Raw genomic sequence first — 15,444 nt, forward strand, 5'->3', positions numbered from 1 at the left:
TTTACTCTTCATTGGTTAACTAAGTTGTCACTGTTACAATCTATGCAACGAAGGTCGATTACTTCCAGTTTCTTATATAAAAAATTTTGAAACTTACGTCAGGTGTCACATCTTTTACACACATCAAGTTTAAGTATTTTAAATTTTTACACAGCGTTAGTGTTTCCAAATCTATACGGTGATCTTAAAAATATAATATTTTACTGTGAGACAAGTCGATTTTTTTCAAATGTTGACAAGAGAAGAACAATCTATGGAAGCTGTTCGATAGTTTCGGTGAATCATTCGGTATTTTGCGCACTCTTCTATAAACAGAATTGTAAACAAAGATTACATGATTATTACAGTCTCTCAATTTCAAAGAGAAGAATAATAGATATATGTCTGTTTTAAGATACATGCAAGAGAATCAAAGAATACAATTTCAATGAAGAATATAATAATATGTGTTTTAAAGGATCTGTAATTATATACGTACTCCATAATGCACTCAAATTTACTTCTTGTAGAGTTTTGCACTCAGCAAGGGCATCAATATCTTTTAATGTAAAATTACCACGTGCCTTTCCAAATTTGGACATGAATTTTTCAATTCTATTGCGACCTTGTCAATGTTTAAACTTGCGTTTGTGATTGCTTTTAAGTCACGCATCGATTCCTTTGCAGTATTCTACAAAGAGTTTCTTTGTATGTTTCCTATTTGCAAAATATGTAAACGCTCCAGACACTTTAAATTTCTGAGATGAGAAAATCTTTCATCATTTATAAGTTTACAATTATTTAGATCTAATTATAAGAAATAAATATATGTATTAATCAATATACAATTTGTATATTGATATATTTTATACCCGTATTGTTAAATATATGTTTGTATATTATACCTTTTAATATTTGGCATGTCTTTGAAATTTCAAGCAGAGTAGAGTTGTCGATAGATTAACAGTAACTTAATATTAGACATTATAACAGTGTGCCACAAGTAATCAAAAATGCATTAAATTTTCAAACAAGAAAGTAACACCATAATAAATGTGTCAAATATTTACATCTGGGCGTAAAATAATCAAATAAATGGTAAATATTAGAGCACCAATATTTAAAGTATATATTTCGTATGTTCAAACTCGTGTAAAGGAAAAGATCCCGTGATAAATTATTCAAGCATTTATTTGCTCTACGCATGCGACATAATGATCTCAAATCTAAATCTTTTAATATTTTTAATGTTATTTTGTCCTGCAAAGATACAATATAGAATGTAATAATTGACATGAGATAACATTACAATGAATATTATTATAAAAAATAGGTTAAAAAAAAAAATACATTACAGGAAGCAGAGAGAAAGTGTCACGTGATTCTTTTGATTTATTCCATAAGAGTTTAAAATTTTTTATAAATTTCTCATAAGTCAAAAAATTTTTTATTGAAAACCCTTATAGCCTTTAAGAAATTGTAAATGTGCATAATTATAATTAATGCATATTTCTTGAAATACTTGCTTATGCCCTAACTTATTATCGTGAAAACTCTTAATTATATTGCTGCGGATATAACGTTAAAATAATGTTATTTTTAGCTTTAAAAAAATTGAAAAGTTTGTAACAAGAAAAAAAAAATCAAAAACTGTAATAATATTTAACTATAATTATTCTTATTTATTTGTTATTTAGTTATTTTTTTATTTACTTATTGATTTAAATTTATTTACTTATTTATTCAGTCATTAATATAAAAAATTAAAATAAAGTTTTAATTGAAGAAAAACTATAGTATAGAGCGCAGGGATAATCGACAAGCGGTGACGTTATCGTTTGACGTCCTTGACTCGCATTTTTTCTGTATTTCCAAGATTTTATTATTGATATTAATAAATGTATATACAAGAATGCAATTAATGCGACTCAGGCACGCCAAGTTTTTGCTTCACTATCTGTTATCATTGGTAACATTTCCAATTTTTAAATAATTTTTGAATACATTTTTATAGGATTTTTTTAGAGTTTTTTAAAAAAATATACTTAGTTCATTTTATTGGTTGCTCATTTTTTAATGCGTTTATGTATGTACTTGGCGTTTTTTTTTGCCTTTGTAAAGTTTTGGATAATATTTTTATTTATATTTATTTTTGTATATATTTTTAGTCTTATTACTTATTAGTCTTATATTTATTATGATAAAATTGTAATAATATATGTGTGTATGTGTGAGAAAGATAATACATATTTTTAAAATTTAACAGATTTTATGAAAACATTTAATTTTTATAATAATTACAAACATATGAGCATATTATAATTTAAAAAATTTTACAATTCTTTTTTTATTAATATAAAATATAAAATTTTATAATTACATTATTATCAGTTACAAAAATTGATCAAAAGTTATTAAACATTAATTATATTACATTTTTTTAAGCGTTAATACATTATATTTAAAACAGAATGTAACTTATTAAATCTTTGTCTATATAATTATTTCTCTTGTATTTCATATTTTTTATTACTAAATATTGTTTATATTATTAAAAATATAAAATATTGATAAGATACAATTTATTAGACCGATACCCATTTGGTAACTTTTTTCTACGTCAAAATAAATTAGTTTTTTTGCAATTTTTATGAATTTTTTAAAAATCTTTGAAAATATATATCTATATTTATATTTTATTTAAAAAAATTTCTTGACATTTTTCTTTAAATTCCTTGATTAGTCTATAGAATATGTCAAAGCTTTTCTGATTATATATAGATTAAAATATGTCTTTCAACCAATGTGCATCGAGTGCTCTTGCATGTCTCTTGATGGATAGTAACCTAATCAAAAGTAAGATATCTCATTAAGATAATCCGTTATTCCTTTGCTTATCTGAGTATTTCTTCTGAGAATAGTTAGGAAAACGGGAACAAAATGCATACAGTTATGTTTTATTTTAAAGTCTTTGGTATTTATATAGTACAAATAAGAAAACATTTGTAAAAGATTTTATCTGTTTTTCAACCGTAATTTAAACGCATTTCAAACGTTTAAAATTTAAAATAAAACATCCAAATAAAATTTTAAAATGCCGGACACGGTTTAATAAATAATTAACAAAAAGTCAAATAAGAAATGTGCTACGTCAAGAGTATACGTATGAATTTAAAAATTCAAATTATGTTTAAGACAAATATTTTAAAAAGGAAAATAATAAATAATTTTTTAATATTTTGGCATGTATATATGTCATTAATTGTTATGACCATACGTTTATAGGTGGAGTTTGCTGCGGAAAGGATTAGAATGGAGCTGATCGAGGCAGCCAAAAGCGGTGCTGCAGGTGCTGCTGCTTGGGGAAAGATGGATTTTCACTGTCGCGAACCCAGAACCACAGATCCAATCACGTTCACTACCAGGGACTCACATCTCGTGAGTATATGTTCTAATTATATATGTACGTAGTGATGTGTGATGTTCTTTAAAAAATATCTATATACGCACTCTTGTTTAACGTGTTAATTAAAAAAAAGTGACATTATTTCTTATAAACGAATTTTTTTCCTTGTTCTAAATACATTCAGTAAGTCTAAAGACATATCAGAAATGATGTGTCACTCTTAATACGCTATAAATCTTTTAAAGATTAGAATTTTGATATGTAAATTAAGAATTTTGACGTTTAAATTATTATAAGTTTGACGTGTAATTGCAAAATTTCCTTTAAATAAAGGCGGCCTTTAAGTTTTCTCTTTTTAAAATAAATGAGAATCTACGTATGCATGATCTACGTCAGAAATGAGATATTACAGGATATTTAGAACAGAAAATCAAATATGTAACAGAGCTTCTGTTACACATTTGCTGCAAATTGAACATATCGTACCGTTCTGGAATAATTGTTTTTACTCAAGGACGGCTTTCTTTCTCTCCGCGGCACTTTAATGCACGTGTCCCTTAAATAATGCAAGGAAGAAATACGATCCGATTCCATTATCGAGTAGAATCGTGACGATGGAAATATCCGATTAAATCGGGAATGCACTCGAGGAAGTTTTTTGCGTGAATCAAGCGAGCTGCAAATAGCCGTTTCGAAGCAACGGTGCAGCTCGCTTTCGAGTTTTCGCGAATATCTCTGAGAGAGCTGCGAAAGCGGCGAGGTCAAGGAAACTTCGCGAATGCCCGCGTTCTAAATTACTAGAAGTTCCCTTGACTTTTTTTTCTTACATTCGGGGACGCATTTAAACTCTTGCATGTGACGCGTGTAGTCAATTGCCGATGCGCGGTCGGCCACATAAGTTTTCGGAAAGAAGAAATACAGCAGAAAAAATATCGACCGGGCGTAAGCGCGCCCATACAGCATAGAAGCTTCTAACATTGAAAAAATGTTGTGAATATGTTGTTGAAATATTGTTACATTACTACGATATGATATGTTTTGGTATTTTCAATAATATTTTAGGTATTATATTAACATATTTTGATACGTATAACTTTCAAGAATATCGTATGTCTCTGAATTGATTTTCACACAAGAGAACCAAAAATTTTACTATCAAAATACATTTCGTTCACTTTTATCTTGAAATGTAAACCCCGGGATTTGTTTATTTCAGGAAATAATTTCATTAAAATATGAATGAAAGATATTTCATAATACCGCGCATTTTATTCTATCTTGTGTTTTTTAATTACGAAAAACGAAACTTTGCCGCTATCTGGTGGCAATGGCGCGTACTATTTATGAGTAAAGTAGCGAATATTTTGTTTTTTGCGTTACTGAAGTAATATCGTAGAAAAATCTTTGCAATGTCTCTACAACATTGTACTGCAATATAAAGTGTTGCAACGTTACAGCAATCTTACGATTAAATATTTTTGCAATGTTCTGCAATCTTTCTGTGCCGTATGGGCAAAAACATGATCCGGTACACACAATTACTTGACAGAATGTTTGTTAAATCACATTAATGAAGGCTATAACGTAAAAAACAACATTAAAATATGGCATGTAAGTTTTGTATTTAAAACCGACTTTGGCGTATTGAAACTTCGATATTCGTTCTTTTCTACCACTGCATTATTGGTATATAACATTGGTATATGACGCATCGTCAACAATTTTTGAGCACATCCCTCGATTCTTATACATAATACGCAGATTACCTGTATAAAATTTTTATTTCCTTTTTTAAGCTTAAAAGTAAATTCTTCAAAAATATCGCCAGCATATTGCTGACGTGAAAAAAAAAAGTTCAATGTGACACGTTGATTTTTCCTCGTTGCGAAAATCTTTACAAGTCTCTTCGTTTGTCGTATCCGAAGACACTCGGACGTGTCGTCGACGTAGGGGACACTAACACGAGTGCTCTGCCCACAGCGCGTCCTCTTATGCGCTTTTACAGGCCACGAGACACCGTCGTTACCATTGCAAATCCTTGTTACGCCGGCCATCACGGTGTCAAAGGGCGCGAGGACGTGGGTGAATGTACGTGCCCTCTAAAAGCGCATTTCACCGCCCCTCGTGCAGGAACTTGTTTATGAGCATGACCGTTCTTGCATTGCGACGCTCTCCATCGTCATGGTTTACGCAGTCGGTGCATTACTGTGCACCCATTCCGCCATCCATACGCCCTTTTCCCTTTGTACGTCCAGACGGTGGATCATCCCAACATCTCCGAGGCTCATTGCATCGTCTATTGACCATAACGCAATGTACGGAGTATTGTTCGCAAATTTATAATCCATATGATAGTCGGTCTAAGAAAAATTATTATGAGATGAAAGTAATATTCTCGCTTTGTTTTAGGTAGAGTTCTTTCATTTAAGAGTCATTTATCTTCGGTAGTTAATCACTCGGAAACTAATCATCTCCTTTCTTGAGGAAAAATTGATTCGAAATAGGTCACTGAATCCCTAATGAAAATTAAATTCGACTGTGGTTTTGAACTTTGTATAAGCTTCAAGCCGCTATTCCATCGCGCAGCTTTTTATCATGCATAATATGGGGACGATAATGAAGCCGGCGCACGTGAGCCTCTGAACTGCTTTGAGTCATCGAGATTTTTAATTTAACAAGAATATTACCCTCTCACTAACTACTTAAATATATTATGTATGTACGTATTATGTACGATGTCTACGAGCCACTTTAAAGTAAAATACACCTCGCCGCTACTTCCAGTTAATGAATCATTGCTTCTGAGCTTCCGAGCATTGTATGAAAGCCTAAATAAATCATTAAATATTCAATAATTATATACGCATATAACACAATCGGGATGTAATATAAAATAATCAAATAATATTTAATCACAAAGGAGAATATATTAAGACAAAAATATAATTGGGATATAAAATATATAAAAGGAAATATATTAAAGAGAATAGAGTAATATGTGTGTGACTTTTCGTTTATATCTTTTAATGAAAAGCTTTTAGGATTATTATTTCCAAAATAATAAACAAAATTGGAGCAATAAAAACAATAATCTGCTATTTGAAAAAATGTTCTTTATAACATTGATAGTTATGAATATGCAAGAATAGAAAAAGAATTATTTATAATAACGATTTAAATGTAATAACAAGTCTTATTGCGTATATTTTTACTAGTATTACGTCATATTTAAGGAAAATTATATAATCTAACCAAAAATTTATGAACATTTTGTATGTTAGATGAAAATGATATGCTAAAACTTAATTTTATTAACTTTTAAATATTCTTTATAAATTCCATTCTTTCTTATGTAAATATAATTTTTCAAAATTCTTACATTTGGTTTGAGGTTGAATTTTAGGAAGTTATATTTTAAATTTAAAGAAAACTATACGGTTAAAAATTTTAAAAAGTAGGAATCTGTAATCATAAACTTACCTTTTAATTTTTAAGTTCTTATGTGATATTACGTGAAAAGACTGAGAACCTTGTTAGCATAAAACACTAATTCAACAATCAACAGTAAATAATAAGGATTTAGTTCAACAGTAGAATCATACTAATACATACAAAAAAATATATAAATTGTGTGTGAAGTCGACTTTATTAAAAATATTGTATTTTGTATCACTTATCATGGAAATTATGCACTGTAATGCAAAGATCCCCGTCAATATAGGATAATGCAATTGATATTATTTTCGATCGGTAGATAGTACGCATTAAACTCGTTATTACGGCGTGCAGATGGTCATTCAATGCGAGCAACATTCGCATTCGTGGTTCAGTGATAATTAATATCGATACATCGGCATATACAAGCGCAATTATCCTCGGCGCGTCCCGCGCTTATAATCGTAATGCTGCATTTGCACTGAACTCCCATCTGTTTGGCAACAGTAGGGAAACATATAAATACGAATACCGGTATTGTTGGCGCATTCATAATTAGATCAGAGGCTTCAATGCCTGCCGCGTTCAGATATCGACGTTACATCTCGAGTTACTCTCGAATTGAGGACTAGCAGCCAGGTAGGGACGTATTTTCGTATATATATATATATATATATATATTAACGCAATACTCTCGATAGACATTGCATTTGCAATACTCTACACTGAGATTAAAGCGCTGTACATTATTCCAAGAGCGTACGTGTATCAGCAATAATGTCAAGTATTTTCAAAAAAGGATGTTTTGAAATAAAAAATTTTATTTGTTTTCTCTGTTTTGGATAAAATAAGTTTTAAAAGATGTCTCGCACAAAAACACTTAACAGTTTTAATATTTGAAACGCCTTTGTTATGCATATATATGTAAATACATTCAATCTTTAAAAACATTTGAACAAGAGAAATGAGAATTAGAAGAAATTAAAACAAAGGTTCAATTTTAATTTTAACTTTATTTTATATTTTTTTATTGTTAAACATATAAGCTTAAAAATCTATGAGCCTACTTTATTAATTTCTCACTTCGTAATTTTATTCTCGATTCAACATTTCCTTTGCCCGATAAGTTTTTGATTTTACGCATCTTTTGCCTGTCGCGTCACTATAATTTTAGAGTTCATCGAGTTTTGTGGATCGCCGAAGGAAATTTGACACACTGTACCTATTTGCAACCGTTTGCGACGTCTGAAAATTAGCGCTGAAACATCACAGCGACCACACAGTGGATTATTTTAAGGTAGTAATTAGTAGATGAGACGTTTACGAGAAACTCCCGAGATCGAAGCGCTCATTTGCTGGATGGTGCAGTAGTCTGAGTAAACGTCAATGCGGACGTTACAGTGGTTGCGTTTTAATTATCGAAAACTGCTACGGCTTTGCTCAGCAGTATTCTTTAAAATTATTTCCTGATTCGTCGAATGTTAGAAAACTCATATTGGAACTTCTTTATTAGATTTTTCAGTATTTCTTACTTTTAAAGAAAGTTACAAAATATTATATGTAAACAAGGCAGTTGTCGATGATTTAGTAACTGTTTTAAGAAGTATCTACCAATATTGTTTAACAATAAATACTACTATTATGTTTTAGTTGCATTTTACTATTAAATTTATTTCGAATTTAAAAAATTTATGAATAATAAAAAGATACAATTATTTTTCTTAAAACTTCAATACTTACAGGTTTTAAAGATTATATTCAAGCTATTCTTAAGATCTTTTATTTGTAATAAAGAATGAATAAAAAAAACTGTAAAAAGAATAAATTTTTTAAATTAGAATTTATAACATTTTTAATTTTATGCTTGGTTTATATTTTAATAATTTTATCATATTATTAATATTATATTATTATACTATAATTTTATATATGTAATATATAAAATGTATATATAGTGTGTGTGTGTGTGTGTGTGTGTGTGTGTGTGTGTGTGTGTGTGTGTGTGTGTGTGTGTAAGAACATAACAAAAAACTAATAACTACTTCCCAATATCAAAATAGTTTAAAACTATATAAATTTTAAATTATTTGCATAAATTAATTTAGCCGTTAAAGGGTTTGTCAAGCATTTTATAGTTCGACTATTTTAATTGAAACTCGTTATACTCGAAATTACTCCCATCGCTCAGTACCTGTATTATCACATTATCATATTAATATTGTCATTTCCGTTTGTCAAAAGCAAATTGTACATACTATTAGCAATTAAAAAGGATATTTTATCGATCTTCTGTAATTCCTTCCGAGGTACTACAGAATTACAATAAAAGGATTTAAAAATAATTAGTCATAGTCCACTCAATACACAACAATTTGTCTTTATCAATATTTCATTTTGCTTCAACTTTGTTTTATCCGTATGATTTGTTAACGAATTAGTGTTTTACAAGAATATATACACAGTTTAGTCTTTGAACGAATTTAAATTAACAATAAATTCAAAATTTCTGCAAAATATGAAGAACTATCAATATTTATTAACGCTTCTGGTTAATAATAAAAAACACGAGTTTGTTACATATGTATATTTGTTATTTTTAATTGTTTATAATTTTAATTTTTTAATTTTAAAGAATTATATATATGTATGTTAACATTGACATTATTGTGCCATTCTCTTTGATAACAAACAATTGACAATATGAGAGAAAGTTTGATGTCTCGCATCAGGTATTTGAAGTATTTCATCGTTTATAGCAAAATCGGTACTGTAGGTCCGGACAACTACGGATTACAACGGATTGCAAAAGCAAAAAGGGTTTTACGAAATCTCGCATAGAATTTTTTACACGCTGCGGTATACGTACGACCGCGCAGTGGGTTCTTGTTCCCTCTGCTGCATTACCTGCACGAAATACATTTGCAGTACGAGCGCGCGCGTTGGATGCATCGCCGTTGTTACACGCCGATTTTCCTCGTCTACACGGCAACGCGCCCCTGATTTATTCTGCGGAACTTGCCGTGTTCGGCCATCTAATGTACCATAGTCATATAGCTATCCCGTTGTACACGTGGCTACATGCATCAGCTAACTACGAAGCTGCACTTTTTCATCCAACCGGTCTCCCTCTCAGTTTCCGCGGAATTAGTACCGTTAATCTATATAACGCACCGTCTTAATTTATAATTAACCAATAATTTAGCCAGATCAAAACGAAACAAGCAGCTTGCGTGGAATAAATATTAAATTACAGCTATAATTTTTTTATTACTTAGTAAAATTTAATAATCTCTAAAATCAATTTTTTCATGCTCTACTTTTGTCTGAAAACTATTAATACTATAATTGTTATTACATAAAATATACACTGAATGTTTTTTGATTGAGGAACTTATTTAAAAAAAAAACATATACAGTTTTACGTGTCGCAAAGTTTGCCTTTCGCGTCATAGATCATGAAATTTCGTTTGTCGAGGAAAAGTCGAAAACTGGACGTCCCGATTCACTTATTTACTGCAGCAACAGAGCAAGCGCCATTAGCGCAAAGTTAATTCCAGTTAAAGTAGAAAACTCGCGAAATTACCACCGAGCTGGGCAACATATTATTAGCCAGCTTGCAGACATTTTCGCTGGTGACTTCCGCAACATTACGTAGTTGCCTGCGGTGCATATTATAAATGCAAAATGCACAGAATGCCAACGGCAGAATCATTCTTCAAAAATTTCTTAGATATTCAATTTACGAGTGTGGGATAGAGCAGCGACAAATAATAAAATGGTATATAATTCTATTCTCAGTAAATTAATTATTTTAATCTGTAATCATTGTTTATTTTTTAATTGTAATATACAAATTTAAAAAATAGCTGACTCTCTCTCTTTCTCTCTCTTTCTCTCTCTCTCTTTCTCTCTTTCTCTTTTTCTCTCTCTGTTTGATGTTATTGTTACAACTCTTATGTCAGTGATGAAAATTGTCTGAAAGATATTATTAATTTAAAAAGAAAAATAAAGAGAAGAACATAATATTTTGCAAGCGTATTTTGTAATAATTTGTACGTATAGCAGCTCGACGATGTAATGGAATTAGTTACAGTTTTGTAGGCGACAAAGAATATCCAAGCTAACTGCGCAACATCGATCGATGAAATTGCTTTGTATTGGCCGAAAAGATTTATGGAAATGCCGGTCGCGTCAAATAGTCGAATAAATTCAATCTTGTATCCCGCTGCCACGCAATTCCTCCGTCTGTTTTGCCGCGAAATACAATTTAATAATAAGAATTGTTTCCCGCGCGCTACCAAAACGACGGAGCTGGCGTGGCAAAAATCGAGCACCCCCGTAGCGCAAGAACACCGGAAATGCTCGGCCGACCGGGAATGCATGGTATGCCTTTATAAGCAAAACACTGGAATCTCTAGTAATCCAATTAGGCAAAGACGCGCGAATTACCGCGAATCCCCTTTCTCGGATTCACGCTTGTTCCTCGGCACAATCCCTCCAGTTTCTCTCATCCCGTCTTCTGTCTCTCTTGCGCGATTAATTCGAGAACGATTCAACCTTCTATTTTACTCATCTATCTACAAACAGCAAAAAGCTTACGAGTCTCGAGTGACTAGATTTGATGAGTATAACGTGTTTTTTATCGATTATTATTGACTCGGGATAAAAAGAAGGGATAATTTTATATCTCAGTCAAGGTAAATGTTACAGGAACTAGACATTTAACAATGCAGAGCAAAGATCATTAAGTTTTGTAAGAATTCACAACGTAAAATGATCTAATTATATATTTAATTAGAATATAAATTGTGATAAATTGTAAAACTTTAAAATGAATAAAAAATCCAACCTAAAACTCTTGTCGTACGTGCTTGTCTTTAATACTTGTTTTAGTATAAAAAATTGATTAAAAAAATTTTTTTATTGTTTATAAAATAAATATAAAAAATATTACCTTTACAAATATATATGTCGCTAAAAAGTTTTATGATTATAATCAAAATACTAATTCTAATCTCTAGTGTAACAATCTCTGGTGCAACAAATTTACTTTTTTAATATTATAATATTTATAATAATTTATCTTTTATAAATAATTATAAATTACAATTAAATTTTAATATTAGGCATAATATGAAAAGTAAGTTTTTGTATAAGTTTAAGAATATATGTTTGGTCATTGGAACATTTATGTTACACAACAGAAAATTGACATAAAAAAAAAATTTAGAAATATATAATCCAATACTCATTTCTTTCTCTTACGCGCTTTTCTTTAATTATTTAACTCGTACAAGATAATAGATATTTTTGTTAAGTATCTTATGTTTTTATGTGTAAGAATGTCTGAACTGCCAAGATCTATGTTTGATTCAGATGATCCCGAAATGTATTTCACGTCAACTGAATTTTCTCAACTCGCGTTTCCTCCGTTTCTACTCGAACGAGACGTTAATCCCGTTGAGATCAACCCGCGCGGCCATCAAGGAGCCCCGCCGCCACCGCAAAGAAATTGAACAACATTTATGATCGTTCTGTAGTGTCTGATGCGCTCAGTTTCACGCTCGGCGATTTACGATATCATTTCTATCGGGGAGGTATAGAAAATCAACCGTGTAGCGTCTCGCCTGTTACAATAGTGCAAACGTCGTCGTTATTCAACAAGATTAGTCCTACGCTCTTATTCTCTTCTGCTTCCTTTTTCTCCTTCTTCTTTTTCCTGCACCTCTCTCTCTCTCTCTCTCTCTCTCTCTCTCTCTCTCTCTCTCTCTCTTCTTGGCCGCTTTCGCTCGTCCTTTCCAAACATTTTCGCCTGGATAGACGACGAATCTCAGCCGGCCGGAAAATATACGTCCCTGCTAAATAAAACATTGTCGGGACTGGGTGCAGAGTGCACCGTGAGGATAAATGGACGAGAAAGCTCGCGACGGGGGTTATATCTGGGAAAAGTGTCGGAAAAGAATAGTACGGATATACCACTCGTCCCGCTTGCACAACTCTGATTTCCCTCTCTCTCTCTCTCTCTTCTCTCTTCTCTCCATGCGCATTTGCTTTTCTCTTATTCGCTTGTTTCCCACAATGCACGCGCGATAAGCCGATTTTATCTTCGCTACATATTGAGGTCTTGGCGCCTTCGAAACAAAACAATATTGTAATTAAGTTATCAAAGTTAACCGAATTATTATAGAGTCGTATAATGCCGATACAGCGCACGACGGTGCTTATTACATTGGTGTTAAATTTTGCAATTTCTCTTTTGTTATTTTAAATAAAGTTATTAATTTAAACATTCTTGCTTTCTCTGTCAAATAGGTTTAAAAAACTATTTTCTTAATAAAAATATATTGAGAAAGACAATTTAAAAAGCTATCTTACTTTTAATACTATTTTTATACATTTTTAAAAAATTTCTTTTCTCTTTAAAAAAAATATAAAAATTATAAACTTAAAACTTGGTATATTTATTTGTTTTATTTTATTGTTTTTTTACATTCTTTTAGCAGAAAAAATATATTTCTGCCAATTATTTGCAAATCTGTGTAGGCGTATAAAAAGAATATTAGTTTAATATTGCATATAATTTGAGACGCATAAATCATCTGAAACAACAAATTAAAAAGAATTCTTAATTTATATAAATTAGGTTTTCATTTCATCCACAATTAAGGTAAAAAAATTATAATACGATAAACGGGTCAACATATCGAGCCAAAACAAATTATCCTAATAAAATATAATTTATTAAATAAAAAATATATAATTATAATTGCGACTAAAAAATAACTGTGTTAAGAATGTTAAACAAATTTCAAAATTTGCTTAACATTTTTAACATAGTTGTTTTTTAGTCGCATTTATAATTATATATTTTTTATTTAATAAATTATATTTTATTAGGATAATTTGTCTTGGTTCGATATATTGACTCATTTATCGTATTATTTTTGCTTAGCATTAACGAGCTCTTTATATTTGTTTAAAAAAATTGATTTTTGTGAAAACTTCGAGAGTTTTACCTTTGAATAATTAATTTTTTAAAATTTTCTTATTAAATAATTTTAATAAATAATTAATTTTCTAATCAGATAATCTTAAAATTAGAATTTTTATTTGACTATAGATTAAACAAGAAACATATTATAAATATATTCTTCTAAAAATTTTGAATTAATTGTTTTAAAACTAAGTGAATTATTGTGACAAGAATTTTTAAAAATATTTCTAAAACGTATTTTAAATTTTACAAACAGTTTATATATTAACAATAATTTTTGCAAATTTTATATTTTTAATCTACTTTTTTCTTAAGATTAAACTATTAAGAAATATAAAAAACATATTTTTTAAAATACAATAACGAGAATACTATTTTAATTTTATGACTATTTTAGATAAAATTTTTTTTATTTTTACCGTTTTTAATAAAATTATATTTTAAATTTTACTGAAAAAAATAAAATCTTCTGCATTAATTTAATGATAATGTACATTAAAACATTTAATTAGTATTTATTAAGATCTTGAAACTCACATGACTTAATAAAATAATTTAAAACTGCAAATTTGTTAAACAACACCGTACTTTCACGGATCACGCTGCTCTTTTTAAGTAATTACGTGTTCGCATTTTGTGCAATGCAGGTGGTTCACCTCGATCGTTACCTTCGTGACACGCGTGATCGAGAGTTACGAGTCACGATTCCGTCGGTGGGTAAATCCAGGCCGCATTCGTAAATTTTCGCGCAGCTCGGGCGGATTTAACGATTTTCAGTTGAAATTATGAGTTCGCATCCAATCGACAAATCGACGGTTTTGATAAATCAGTCAATAATTTGTGAAATGCTCTGTTTCCTTCAGTCCGTTGCATAACAGGAAATACTCCAATAAAGCACTCTCTTCCTTCCTGAGTTATTATGAAGAATGCTCGAAACTATTTTCTTCAAATCTTTTATTTAACAATGAGCAGGAAAGAACAATTCTGACAAATAAATCTTATTATAAAAGCGACGTTAAAATAGGTCGCCATGCTTTAGGAGCGCACTCTTTGACAGATTTTTCCTTACGGAAAGTTTAATTGGACTTCACTTTTTTATAACTTTTTAATTTTCGGCATTAAATATTCTCGTTCAAAGTTCACCTGATACTGAATTAAAAATAAAACTTTGTTATGTACCTTTAATCTTGCTACTTTATCTTGCTTTTAACTTGTAAATTATTGACATCTGATATTATTTTCATCAAAATAAAAATCTGTATACATAAGAAATAAGGTTATTAGAAAGAATTATATTATTTTGTAATTTAGTATTTGTATTAAAGATGTATGTGACACATTTCAAACTTATTATCAACAATTTTAAATTTTTGCAGATTGTTCTATTATTACATTTAAGTAACATTTTAAAATACATTGTAAAATTCGAATATAACTTTCTTACTTTAATAGTCATTTAATTTTTTCTATTTTTGATTCTTATGCAAAATCACGTTTTATAATCATTATTTGCAAATTTGAAGTAGTAACATTACGCGCGAATTAATCAAATTTGCACAGATATTAATGAAACCTTAATATATATTCATGTAAAAGTTTATTTTAGGATCCATTTACTTTAAAAGTTATT

General features: G+C 29.9%; 1 protein-coding gene across 5 annotated transcripts in view; it reads left to right on the plus strand.

Annotated features, from left to right (window-relative positions):
* LOC105834973 (neurexin-1) overlaps window positions 1-15,444 on the plus strand; it is a 421,734-nt gene that overhangs the window by 205,261 nt on the left and 201,029 nt on the right. For all 5 annotated transcript variants that reach the window (XM_036290354.1, XM_036290356.1, XM_036290358.1 and 2 more), the window contains one exon: window positions 3,265-3,417. In XM_036290354.1, the coding sequence (XP_036146247.1) occupies window positions 3,265-3,417 (153 nt within the window). The remainder of the gene's footprint in view (window positions 1-3,264; window positions 3,418-15,444) is intronic.

The sequence above is a fragment of the Monomorium pharaonis genome, chromosome 7 (genome assembly GCF_013373865.1).
Source record: "Monomorium pharaonis isolate MP-MQ-018 chromosome 7, ASM1337386v2, whole genome shotgun sequence".
NCBI classification, from domain to species: Eukaryota; Metazoa; Arthropoda; class Insecta; order Hymenoptera; family Formicidae; genus Monomorium; species Monomorium pharaonis.